Source organism: Mus caroli, unplaced genomic scaffold, assembly GCF_900094665.2.
Source record: "Mus caroli unplaced genomic scaffold, CAROLI_EIJ_v1.1 scaffold_12846_1, whole genome shotgun sequence".
Classification (NCBI taxonomy): domain Eukaryota; kingdom Metazoa; phylum Chordata; class Mammalia; order Rodentia; family Muridae; genus Mus; species Mus caroli.
The window spans coordinates 28891-42660 of record NW_018391538.1 but is presented as its reverse complement, the minus strand read 5'-3'; the positions used below and the strand labels follow the sequence as shown (position 1 = coordinate 42660).

At 32.5% G+C, this 13770-nt stretch overlaps 1 protein-coding gene across 1 annotated transcript in view; it reads right to left on the bottom strand.

The window, feature by feature from the left end:
* Window positions 1–1599: 1599 nt before the first annotated feature.
* The window catches only part of LOC110289237 (vomeronasal type-2 receptor 116-like), a 21822-nt gene continuing 9651 nt past the window's right edge, over window positions 1600–13770 (bottom strand). The window contains 7 exon segments of the mRNA XM_021155379.1: window positions 1600–2501; window positions 4582–4705; window positions 5125–5352; window positions 6255–6398; window positions 6400–6547; window positions 6549–7051; window positions 7449–7728. Of these exon segments, the coding sequence (XP_021011038.1) occupies window positions 1600–2501; window positions 4582–4705; window positions 5125–5352; window positions 6255–6398; window positions 6400–6547; window positions 6549–7051; window positions 7449–7728 (2329 nt within the window).

Sequence of the window (13770 nt, the reverse complement as noted above, 5' to 3'; positions counted from 1 at the left end):
GGTGCTTTTCTGACCGGAAGAGGGTTCCATATCACATATTCTTATTTGTTTGCTGAGCCTTTGTTCATCAGCTTTGAGTTTTCATTTTAATCTGCTAAATGAAATGACAATTTAGCTAATTTTTTTTTCTCAGAAAAATGTTGTGTCAAGTAGCTTCTGTTAAAATGTATTAAAGTTACAAGGTTGTACTAAATGTTTAGATTCAATGCAGTGGTTTAGTTTTCATTTCCTTTATAAAGAAAATACCTATTTTATGTGACACACAAACACACACACACACACAAACACACGAACACAAATTGTGCAGCATATAAGTGCTGGATAGAGATGCATGAACAAGCCAGAAGACAGTGTCTGCTGACTTTAAGAGACTGGAATTGCAATCAGTTCAGTGTCATCATATCTGTGCTACCAAACTAGTCTAGGTTCTCTTGAAAATTGGTCAGTCTCTTAGCTGCTAGGCCATCTCATTAGCATTGATAGTTTATTTTTAAGCCCCAAATGTAGCTTCCACAGTTGTTTTATGATCTAAATAGTAATCTATTATTGTAGGAACCTCTATTGGTCATCAACAGCTAGAAAGCAGCAATAATTTCATATTTATTGGCATTCAATTTTTTTGATTTTTTTTTACCTTTCCCCTGATATATTAAAATTATGACTTTTATTCTTTTGTGGAAATAGTCTATTCTATAAATAGCAGAAAAATGTTCCAAAACACTTCAGAAAAGAAAATGACTGAGAAAAGTGTGTCAGTTTTATTTAATTGTTGGGCCCTTGTAGAATACCTTTGGGTCAGTGGACATTGACTTATCTAAGAGCACCTCTTCAGCATGTACTTGTCTTGATTGGTTACAAAAAAAAAGATAATATAAATAGTAGGGTATTTAAGGCATGATTTGGAACTGGGTCTGTTTTTGGAAGTAAGGGAATATGCTCAGAATGTATTTTATTACAGTCTGAAACAAAATTAAAGATATTAAAAACTCCAAACTAATGACAGCTGTGTAAAATTGCCTAAATATATACTTCATTGCTCATTAGATTCAAGTTGAGTTATTCGGGGTAATTATATGCTGTTTTCTAGAGGAAACATTGAACATGCTAGAGCTCTACCCCTCCCTAGAAATATAGCAGAAAGGGAATATATATATATATATATATATATATATATATATATATATATATATATATATATTGGAATATTGTTTTATTCCACAGTATACCTATATACTGTGGAATACAACAATGAACAATGATACATGTTTTCTACTAGACATGATAGAATAGAAAATTCATCAAATTAAGAGTCAATTCCAATGTATCAAACAATTAAGTCAAGGAAAAAAATTAAAACCAGTTTTAGAGATGCAATTGCCAATCCCAAGGTTTTTATTCATGAGAACTGAGGTCCTTGTCACATATTAGAACTCTAATAAAAAGCTTACTTTTAAAAGTAAAATAAATAAACAAACAAACAAACAAATAACAACAAAAAAACTGGTGCATGGAAACAAATCTTGCTATTTGATCAGATATTTGATGATTAGAAGCAGGAATGTGGGAAATGCTGATTAAATTCAATGAGAAATTTAAACATTAGCATTTTGTGTGCCTAAACTTGTGAAAAGATTTATTTTCAGGTTTTAACAAAACAATGTAGCATTTTGGAGCAAAGATGCAGAGAAATATTCCTGCAGTGGAGGTCAAGATGCAGAAAACCTCCACTACAACTAAGGCTTTTCCATTGGTGCTATGATAGACAGGAAGGAATGTGAGCCAGACACTACAGAACACCAGCATGCTAAACATCAGGAACTTGGCTTCATTGAATGTATCAGGAAGATTCCTGGCTAAGAAAGCTACAGTGAAACCTGTCAGTGCAATAGAACCCAAATATCCCAGGACACAGTAGAAGGGAATAACTGAACCTTTGTTGCAAACAATCAAAATATGATCATGTTCAATATGCCCATCACTGTCAACAAATGGTGGAGAAGTTCCCAGCCAGATTTCACAAATAATCAGTTGGATCATGGTGAATATAGGAATGATCAAGATTGATGCCCCTGATGTCATCAGCCATCTCATCCTTTTACTAGGAAGAATGAACCTGAAGGCCATTACTACAGTAATTGTCTTGGTCAACACAGTAGAGATAGCAACAGTAAACACAACTGCAAATATGGTCTGCTGCATGATGCATGTGACAATACGTGGTTGTCCAACGAATAGCAGAGAACAAAGAAAACAACAGATGAGTGAGATGAGCAGGCAGTAGCTGAGAGCTCGGTTATTGGCCTTGATAATGGGAATGTCTTGGTTCCTTAAAAAGATACCAAATACAACAGCTGTGAGAGCAGAAAACCCTAGAGCCAAACAAGCCAGAACCATTCCTATGGGGTCTTCATAAGACAGGAATGTCACAATTTTGGAGAGACAGTGAGTTCCTTCTGGATTGGCATATTGATTATCTGGGCACTTGAAACAATAATCCATGTCTGGTTCAGAAAAAAAATGTATTTTATCAGGATTGATATTACTCTATTATTCAAAGATTTATCTATACACCAGGAATTTAATATATCTCATAAATGAATCAAACTTAATTATCCAAATTGACCTTTCTTATGGAAGCAATTCACATGTGATTGCTCATAACAATAAATCTTGATTTTTAAATTTCTTTGATCTCATCCATGATTAAGCAAACACAGCTCTTTACCTTTTTTTGTTGTTGTTGTTTTGTTTTGTTTTGTTTACATATTTAGAGTTGCAAGAAAGCCAAAGGGAGAATGAGAGACTATTCTGCTTACTACAAGAAAACAAACTGTAGTGTATAATTCATAGGACAATACATGAATTAGTTATATTACTATAGACTGCTCACTACCCTAACATTATTTCATATGCTTACAAGTATGTTATTGTCTGGCTATCAGTCATAAAATGAGACTCAAACGTCAGTGTCCTCATGTGATTCCTTAGATACACACACTCTATTCAATATATGTCTTGCTTTAATTTTTTTTATCTATTCAAGGAAAGGAAAGCAGAGGAGTTTTAAACCAATTGCCAACCAAATACACATTAAAATATTACCTTGTTGTTATGTTTCAATGTATGGATTTTGGTACAGCACATTATTTACCACTATTAATATTATATTTTAAGTTTAACTCTCAATGATCTAAAATATGTTGTATTTATCAAGAAACAACACAAGCAAGATAACTTTCGATCTCTCAGGTACATATATGTGACAATTAATACTAGATGGGGAATGAAGTGCTTTCCACTGGTATCATTGTTATTTTCACCATAATATTGTCAGGTTTCTTTCAATCTCATTGTTTTCACTGATCAGACTGAAAAGTGATTATATCCTTTCATACAGGAAGGCACATTCTGTTTCTGTTGTTTCCATCTTCTCATAATTTTTAAAAGGTCTCCTCTAAACTAGCAGAATAATAATTTTAAAACTAACAACATTTTCTATTTTTATACTTTTACTCATATTGTAAGTATGCTGTTTTAAAAATTCTCCTTATATACATCCCCCCTACAAAGTAAGAAGAACTCAAAACATTTCTTTGTAGAATTTTCTTGTTCAATCAACACTCAGTAAATAAAGGTTGACTCTTCAGTTGTTCTTGATATTGATGCCATAATTTCATCTGATAATCCATGAGTTTTAATAAATTTTATGAAGTATGCCATAAAAATGCTTTAATTATGTGCATTACATATAATACATATAGTAGTTTTCTCTATCAAAAATATTTCACATTTCAGTGCAAATATTCTGTGTCTGCATTCTATCATCTCCCTATTCTCCACATTTAAACCATTTCCCCTTGTTATACACCAGTCAGAAGATTAAAGAAAACTCTGAGTTTATACATTTTTATACTCTCTCAATCCAATAGAAGATATTTTCATTCATTTGGTTCCTTAAATATTGAAATAAATATCACTTTTATGGTTTCCATTGGGCGCTTGCCCTAATGAAGGTGATACAACCTATTAAAGCCAAATTGTCCATGTACATATTCCTCTTCTAAAATTATTTCAAGAGCATTAATTCTGATTTGTACATAATGGCTTCTACATGTAAAACTAATTTAGAGTGCTACTTAAAATACAACCTACTGAGTTGTATTCAGCATCATACTATAGGACACATTACAAAACACTTATGTCTCAAAAAGGATACAACATCCCCGAGCATCAAAGCCATATCACAGAACTCTTGACTTCAAAAACAAGAATGTGCAATTCAAATGTGTTTGGAAAGAGAAAAATTAAGTGCACTATATTTCCAAGTACTGAGGATAAATTGCATAGTTTACTATGCTAAAGGAGTTTCCAGTATAAACTTTATGTGAAAAGCTTCTGGATCATGCCAAATCATATTAGAAACAGAGAAGTGTGTGTTGTTTCAAGGAGAAATTTTATTGATTTTCTTATTTAATGATGACATTAAACATTTAAGTTCCTATAGAGGATATTTTATAAATGTTTTCAATAATAGGAGAAGATAGTCAATCTAGTGATGATTTTTAGTGAATTTAATCTTACCTGTCATATTGGAAATCTCATTGTCTGGGCAGGGGATACAATCAAAACAACAGACAGCCTTTCCCTCCTTAGGGGATTTTCTAAATCCTGAATGACAAGGTATACTGCATATTGAGGGTAGAGTCTGAGAAAAAAAGTCACATGCATTAACAGTACTTTAAGTTATTGGGCAGAAGTTACAAGAACTTGGAACATGATGCCACTGTAAAACATCCTTTTACAAATATTAAGTTAAAATGCAACATTCCAATGTAGCTTTTGATATTTAATATGACTTTTAATGATTCAAGTGTTATTAAATGTGTATATATATATATATATATATATATATATATATATATATATGTACACACATATGCATACACACATTTGGGTATAAAACACTGTTAAAAAATATCAAATCAAGAAAAAATACAGGATTATAGAAAGTTAGTGAACAAATTTCTAAATGTGAAAAATCATATTCCATGAGGAAGAACAGGGCTACCAAGGGATTAAATTTCTTATGTTATATAGAGAGTACTACAGTTAAGTCCAACACACCTGTCTAACATCTGTGGCCTGGTCTACCATTTCATCAGACATAAACAATTCTTGAGGATATGTAAAGTATTTGAAAAACTTTCCTATTTTCACCTTAATTCCAAAACTTTGTAAAAAATTTCCAGTGTTGAAAATATCATAATTTATATTCACGTTTTCTTTCTGATTCAAGTTTACTAGGTCTCCAGCAGGATTTACAAAATGGATGTTCTTCAGGGAAGAGAGCACCTAAAACACATGTAATATTTTAGTTTAACTATACGTATACATTAATGCAGAAGATATGAAGTGTAGATTTCTACTAGATTTTATTTCTCTCCAAAATATAACTTTATTAAACCTACTCAGTAAGAGTAACAAAAATTAACGTAAACATTACAAAGGTTTAGAAATTCCCATGTATCACTGGACTGAATACCGTAGAACATGTACAATGAATGATATGCTTGTAGAGTGTGGCAGATTTCTTCACCCCTTTCTGTCATTAGTTGTATCTTATGCCAGATATAATTGAAGCCTCAATTGGTTAAAAGTGGGAGTATGACCTGATTTTATTTAGTAATTATTTGCTACATTGATAAATCGCAGTGTGGCAACTTGAATAAATATGTAGACTCTTAGTGCTATTTAATGAGAAAACAAAAATAATATACTGCATGAAACTATTTTTTTCAAAAGGACTTCCTGAAGAAGCATGAAACTCTTATTTCAGCTGTTAAATGCATAATATTTCTATATAGTAGTCATATTCTGTACAATATTTTGGTATGAATTGTCAAATGATGACTTTAGTGCCAGGGAGGACAGGATATCAATTGATATTACCAATGTAGTTTGTATTATAATCCAAGAAATAGTAAAGAAATTGACACATTTGAGCAAAACACTCCTAGATACTTGGTTATAGAGCTTATTGTTCATTTTGAAAAACTCAAACTTCAAAGGTTCTCCATTGATCGTCATATTATTCAAGTTGTTTTTATTTTCTAATGTACAGCACCTTTACTAAAGTCTATTTCTTTCTCTTCTGAGTAACCATCAACCATTTCTGTGCAAGATAGCTATCAATAATATGTCTTTACTGATTACCATGCTGTCTTTGTGCATCTATTTAAATAAAGACACCTTACCTGCAAAGACTCAAACTCCAGTCCTTTCCTAACATTATTTGACAATGTATTTGCTTGCTGCAGAAGTAACTCATTGAGTGAATGGGCTACAGCATACACAGCATTGTATAGGTTATAACTTGTGTCACTCATGGACATTTCAAAGTTTTTTGCTGGATAACCATTTCAGCAACATTTTTCTTAAACATGTCTTGAGATTTTTACAATTAGATGATGACAAAAAACAATTAAAATTCAACCACCATAATTTATCAAGAGAAATGGTGTTACTGTAGTTTAAAGGGTGCACTGTCTTTAAAACCAGCTATCTCAGAATAATGGTGTGAAAAGCTGAGGGTACCATGAAAGGAGTTGAAGAGGAATTCTCCATTGCTTGTAATGATATCCCACTGTGAGGTAGTAACCCAGATTCTTCGAATGTCTAAAAATTGCCACAGTCTAAAGATCACTTGTAGAAGAGAATCTTTGTCTCCAAAAATGATAACAGCTTTTGCTAAAGACATCATGATCTGATTGTAATACTTGTCAGTCATTGTCAAGAATAATTTTGTGTTATATGTGAAAATAGTCACAAAGGCTAAACAGATGTCATATCTTTGCATTTCTTCTCTCAATTCAGAGGCAAATTGAAGTCCTAGACCATCATCTGAAATCATCAGTCCCACCCAGTTCCAGCTGAAATAAATCACCAAAGATACCATGCCAATAGCTACAGATGTGTCCTTGATAGCCATCTGGTACAGATAAGGAAAGTGTTCATAGCTACTGAGAAGAGGGTGAAATGGGCCATAGTAAAGCTGTAGGACATTAAAAAAAATATATAAACCAACTTGACCTCGAAGATGATAAAGTACAGAAATCTTAATCTAATACCTAGGTTTGTTTAACAACATCCAGAAGTTTTGGAAGGTGTAAATTATTCATCTCTTTATTAAAATCCAATTCATTGTAGTTCTCTTAAATAGCAAAAATGAACTTATGCTTCCAATAAAATATTTCATATTCCCATTGCTTCTCTGCTCCATTTCCAATAATGTTCTGATATATATACTATAAAATATTTGAATGCTTATTCTTTTTTAATGGATCAAATAACACATAAATTCAAACCCTGCCTTCCAATCTGCTAAAGCACTAAGAAAACCACCATGAAAGGAGGTAATGATTCATGAAATCCAAACCAACCCTCCTCACCTCTGGAGTTCTGGAGATGTACAGAAGTGGTCCAAGCATAGCAGTTGGTAACCACATTGGTCCTGTAAGTACGATTAAATATCTTCTGTGGTTTCCACAGTTGTAGTTAGGAAAATAATTACCTCTTCTTGAGTATAAACTGACTTTACTCCGATCAGCCAATAACTAACATTCAACTTTAACTAATAGAGAAATATTAGGTAATAGGTGGGGGCTCATATTGATTTCTTCAATAGCAAAATAAAGCGATAAAATCAAGTGGATGTTCTTAGTTGTCAACCTGAAACAGATCACAATGTTCATTAAAGGTTAGGTGGTAAATATGATAATCTCAAATCAATCTAAATGTGAATTATTTACTGAATCATCTCTCTATATATTATATTTATCTTGTGACACAAGTCCTGTTACTATAGTGTATGAGAATGGGAGGATTTTAAAAATGACTGTGTGTTGATGTTACAAAAGTGGCACATCTGAAATTTTCTTAAAGTTTATCTTGTTATCTGTGAGTAGATAGAAAATAAAACAGATTTTGCCTAACTCCTTGTCTAGTTTTATCATTATCTTGGGATTTTTTTGTGTTTAACATATGTGGACAGTGAAGGAGATTTATTGTCTACTGAATTCATGGTTCTTTGTTCCACTGAAACAGAAATGTTTAAAGCCATATAATTGTTCTAAGTATGAAGAATGGGAAATAAGGTCTTTTTTTTAAACAGTTCATAGAAGTTTATGTATTCACAGATAATGCTATAATAACAATATTCCCTTCATTTCTTCTACTTTTCTCCTCTTTTACACACTTGAGACTGAAAAATTTGGGAGAATAGAGAACTATAACAACATGGATTGCTTCATTCTACCCATTTAAGTGGATCTCAGAACACTGGTCTTGGGTTTATGATAGCTGACTTCTGAATAGTTCACCTTTGTTCTTATGATAATTTTAGCATGATTTCTTTTGTTTTTACTTAAAATTTTTTACAAGCATATATTTTCATATAATACTATTGCACAAAGTATCTTCATAATCTTATTTAAAAAGATTTTACATTTCAGTAATTTTGAGTATAGTGTTTTATTTGTCTTTTTCTACCTTTCTGTTTCACCATATTATTACATAACTTATACAGGTTACTATACACAGTTTGAAGACATGTAATTGGTATCAAATTGACTGAACTAATTATATTCTCTATAATTTTATATGTCTCATGTATTTTTATAATATTTAATACCTTTGTTTCTGCACTTTTCCAGTTCTTAAAAATATAATACATATAAAGATATGGCTTGCTTTTTTAAATTCCTTGCCATTCTGTGAAAGGAGGATGTGTGTTGTTTTTTACTTTGAGTTCTTGAATTTGATTTCTCCATTAAAACTAATAATGGTACTGTTTTGTGAAAAGATTGCTTTTCAAACAATTTACACCATTGTTTTAAAAGATGACTTAGAATGTTTTCTTTCTTTGTAACTGTATCTTCATGTTCTGTGAATACTTATTATTTTATGTTTTAAATGTTCAGATCTATTTCTAATTTATGGAGTAACTTCAAATGAAAAAATTCATCAACTCAATTCCTTTCCTCTATCTACTCCCTAAGTATTATTTCGATTAACCTTTCCATGTCACTTCACTCTCAAGCAACTTCTATGTTTTAACAAATTTGCTACCTACACATATGAACGCATATGTGGTACATAAAAAACCATCAAACACAGGAAGAGGGGGGGGTGTTGTTTATATGTGTATGGTTCCAAGGCTGATCATACTTTCTTTATTTGACTACCAATGATCAGCTTTAGGAACTAATAGATGCCAGAAGAGGGATAACCTGTTATCTTTAAGTTTTTTAGGTTTTCACTCATTAAAAAACCTTTATCCTGTGGAAGGTACCACATCCAAGACCATTTGGCAAATACAAATTGGACATGGTTCACTTAAACAAAAGGGAGCCACAGAGTTGAGTGGGTTTGGAATGGTGGCTAATAGTGGAGAGTTGTGGTATCGGTGTGAAGCTTTTCTGATTACATATATTATATTCTCAAGCAACAAAAGAAATAAAATAAAATAGCACAAGCTTGTGTTCATGTGTGCAAAATTATGTAATCATTATTGCAGCACTCATGGGATATCCATGAGGCAACTTTTCTGAATGATTCTTTAGATATTAATCAAAAGGAAAAAAAAGGGCTCTAATATGATATAGCTCTATGTATCTGACAATACTACTAGACAATACTAGAGGAAACAAAGACACTGTACACATAGTTTTTAGATTATTTTTATTTGCAAGTTACACATTGGATAGAAATTGCAGTAAAGTTGCGTTTACGGCCAACAGATAAATGACTGAAAAGGCATGGTACAGCTATAGGAAGATTATTATTTCCCTATTCAGAAGAATAGAGTCCTATCAGCTGGAAAACAATGTATAGACTCTTGGTTTAAATAGGTGTACAGGCCAGACACAGAAACACAGTTGTCATGTTTTCTAACATGTAGAAGATTAAATTTAAAAAGTAGCTGATGAGAAAGCAGTAGGCTTCCTTCTGAGGCAACATGGAAGGAAAAAGAATTGTAAAATAAAAACAAATAGAACCACAGATAATCAAATATCAGTAATCATATACAAAGCCTGAGTTGACATTTTTTTCAAAACTCAAGTTTTACATAAGATGGCAATTATATTGCATATTTTCATAGAAAATACATGAATGACAAAAATATACATTGAGAACTGCAGTAATAAAATGTAGTTTTCCTTAGCAAATTTGATATTTAATATGAGAATGATTTCTATTTTATATTAACTTGTAGGGGGGGGTGTCTCTGTATAGCCCTAGCTGTCCTGGAACTCACTCTGTAGACTGCTGGGCTGGCCTCAAACTCAGAAATCTGCCTGCCTCTGCCTCCCAAGTGCTAGGATTAAAGGTGTGAGCCAACACACCCAGCTGATATATTAATTTATTATGTTTTAAATACAAATTAAAATGCAAGCACTGTAAATAATTAATTTTACTATTAAGCTTATGGTTTTACTTATCATATAACAAAACATTCAAGAAATGTATTGTGCCTTACCCATCATTTAAAACATGAGAAGTTGTTTCTTTATTGGGACATCTAACCTCCCAGGCATGAATTTTGTTCTGCTTTACCATACTCAATGTAAATTTCATCTTCTGAAAAGTGTCTTAAATCCAATCAAAAGACTATTTATCTTATAATTATACTTGAGTCAAAATTGCACAAGCAAGCATATTCTATGTAGCACGTAACTATTTCAGCATACAAGTGTCATAGCCAAATAGCAATATTGGTGTCAGTTCTCCATATTTAGCCTGCTTTGCTTCCTCTAATGCTATGAGGGCAATCAGAACGTTTGAATTCCCCAGTATAATCCTAGCTTTTCAGTGTGGCATCTTCAGAAATAGGATACTACCTTCTAGCTATTTAATAAAATCAACATCAATATCAGTAACCTTTAAGTTTGTGGAACATAAAGAGCTTCCTGGCTAACAACTCATAGGGATAAAGCCCATCCCTGTAAATATATATATATATATATATATATATATATATATATATATATATATATATTCAATCAACTTATATGATCCTAGTTTGTCCATTTCCATTTCCCTAGGGCACCTTTGACACCCTGGGAGTCTTAACATTTTAGTTATGGTTTTAAAATCCTATTTTGTTTCATTCCATTGATCTAGCCTCAATGGAGTTTTAAGTTATGTGAAGGCACCATTGTAAATCATTGTATTTGACATTATATATATATATATATATATATATATATATATATAAATTCAGTGAAATGGTTACCTATTTACTACCAATTAATTTTTTGTGGGCATGTGTATATAACACATTGGCTGAATACCTTAATAGTTGCTTGTATATTTATCACATCAATGGGAATGCTTTTAAGAGGATTGTGGCTGTGACTACACACATTTAGGAATAATTACATCCCTCACAGGCAGGCATAGGCCCCATGAATCTACCTGTCAATCTCTTACATAGCAGGTTGATTTATGAGTGCAATCCATCAGTGTATCAATTTGATTAGGATAATCAGGAACAGTCTTCACCTGTTTGAAAAGTAAAATAACAAACTATTTCACACAAATGTCTATAATATTTGTTTTTTGTCAACCTATATTGGCTCCTCCATGACAATATTATGTGGTAAACACAAGTAGCTTCCAAGGGCACTTGAGGGCACATGAGCCATTATGTCATGTTTATCTCCTTTCTGATTTCCAGGAGAATGATGTACTGTGGAATGCTACAAAGAAAACTATCAAGTCTTCTGACTCCTGTTTAATTTCTTTATATATTACTTTCCATGCTTTGCCTACACAGACATCCATTAAGAGATGCTCCTGAATATAGCCTAGCTATCAATACAATTTTCATGGGTCAAATATTATGAGTTATTATTTATTATCCATGGTTCTTTTATCTCAGCCCATTGTCTACTTGTTCCTTTTCTATCCACACAGAACCTTTGTTCAGTCATGTTGCTACAGCTACTAATTCTGTTAGGGATATATACAACTACACTTTCTGTACCAGGCCTCAAATGAAATAGGATATATCCACTAAAGTACTTCATCCAGTTTAGCTGCTGATTCATTTACTAGATGGTGGTTGGGGGTTTAAAAGGGACTTATTCTAAGATATCTTGCAATACATTGGTGATGTGCTTTCATACACCATACATTGTTAGTGTAAGTAAGACTGCCATATTTACAAAGTTAAATTTTTTACACCACCAGAAAGAGATTTATCCAGAAAAACTTTAGTCCAGCACTATCTTGGTTATTCTGATTTTATAGTCATTGGGTTGGGACCAGTTATAAATTCCACTTGTTATGAAGTTTTATTTATTATTAACAGTTGTTCTGGTGCTATGCACTATATTTCTACTTCTTTCCAGAAATGAGACCAAAATCCTGTAGAAAACATTTAATAAGGTTGCTTTATCTATAGCCCCCTGCTATATCCTTCTGAAATTTTGGTCAATTATAACAGGAGAGAACAAGGGGTACTGCAAAACACTGGTGTTTACCTTGTTCTACAAGATATTATACTTTTCAAAACCTTGCTGAACATTTTGTCACAATTTCATATAACATTCTTCTTTATCAAATAAGATATAACAAAGGGACCTTGGCAACGATGCAAATCTGCCAATATGCCAAAAATCCTCAAAATTCCTGTAGCTGTTTTACATAGAGAGACACAGAGTGTTGAAAAATTTTGTCAAAGGCATTGTCAGGGATCGTATATAGCATTATAGCACACACCAGCCCTCAATCTTTTACTACATTGCTTGTTTTTTACTTCCTATGCAGATTGCTCATCCTTTTAGATTTACCTCTATGTTCCTTAGATGTTTTTCTAAATATGGAAAAAATACTCAGATGATAGATTATTTAATAAAATCTTGTCCACAGATATGAGAAAGAAATAGCTTGAACCATGAACCCATAGCAAGTACTGGGCTTACAATGATAACTTGGAGAAACACTATGAAGTGCATTGTCATCTGATCTGAGCAAAAGTGAGGTTACCTTCGTTGTTCACAGGAAAGGATGAACTAAAATAAAAAAATAATGAACCTCTCTTTTTCCACGGAGATTCTCTACACTTTTCCAACTCTTTTACACTAAGTTGTTTTGATATAATTTATTCATCGCTACTCAGAAACAAGGGAGACCATAGCCCTACTGCACTTTTTAACTCCCAGATTTCATGAGGCCCCAAGTCCTGACTCACCATTTATCTTACTTGGCTAGTGGATTTCTGGCTGGTCAAATAATTTCCTCCTCTAGCATAATATTTTTCAGGAGGAAAATATACACTCTTGTTTAGTTATTTTTCTATGTCTATGGAGACATAACATGACTGAGGCAACTCACAAAGCATAGAATTTAATTGTGGGCTTACTTACAGGTTCAGAGTGTTATGAATATCATGGTTAGGAGCATGGCAACATCAATTAGGCAGTAAGTAAATAAATAGATGAGGGTCTGCATTTTCCCAAAAGTTGAAAGCAGGGGAAAAAAATAGACTGAGCCTGATTTATAGTGTTGAAACACAATTTTTTCTACTCTCACAGAAGTAAGAATTATTCCTTAAACCTCCATGTCCCACAGAGTCCCTAATCTCTTTGCGATAAGCAATTCAGTTTAAATAGCTGCTTGTGCTGCAAGATAGAGAATCAATAAATGGGACCTCATAAAATTGCAAAGCTTCTGCAAGGCAAAAGACACCGTCAATAAGACAAAAAG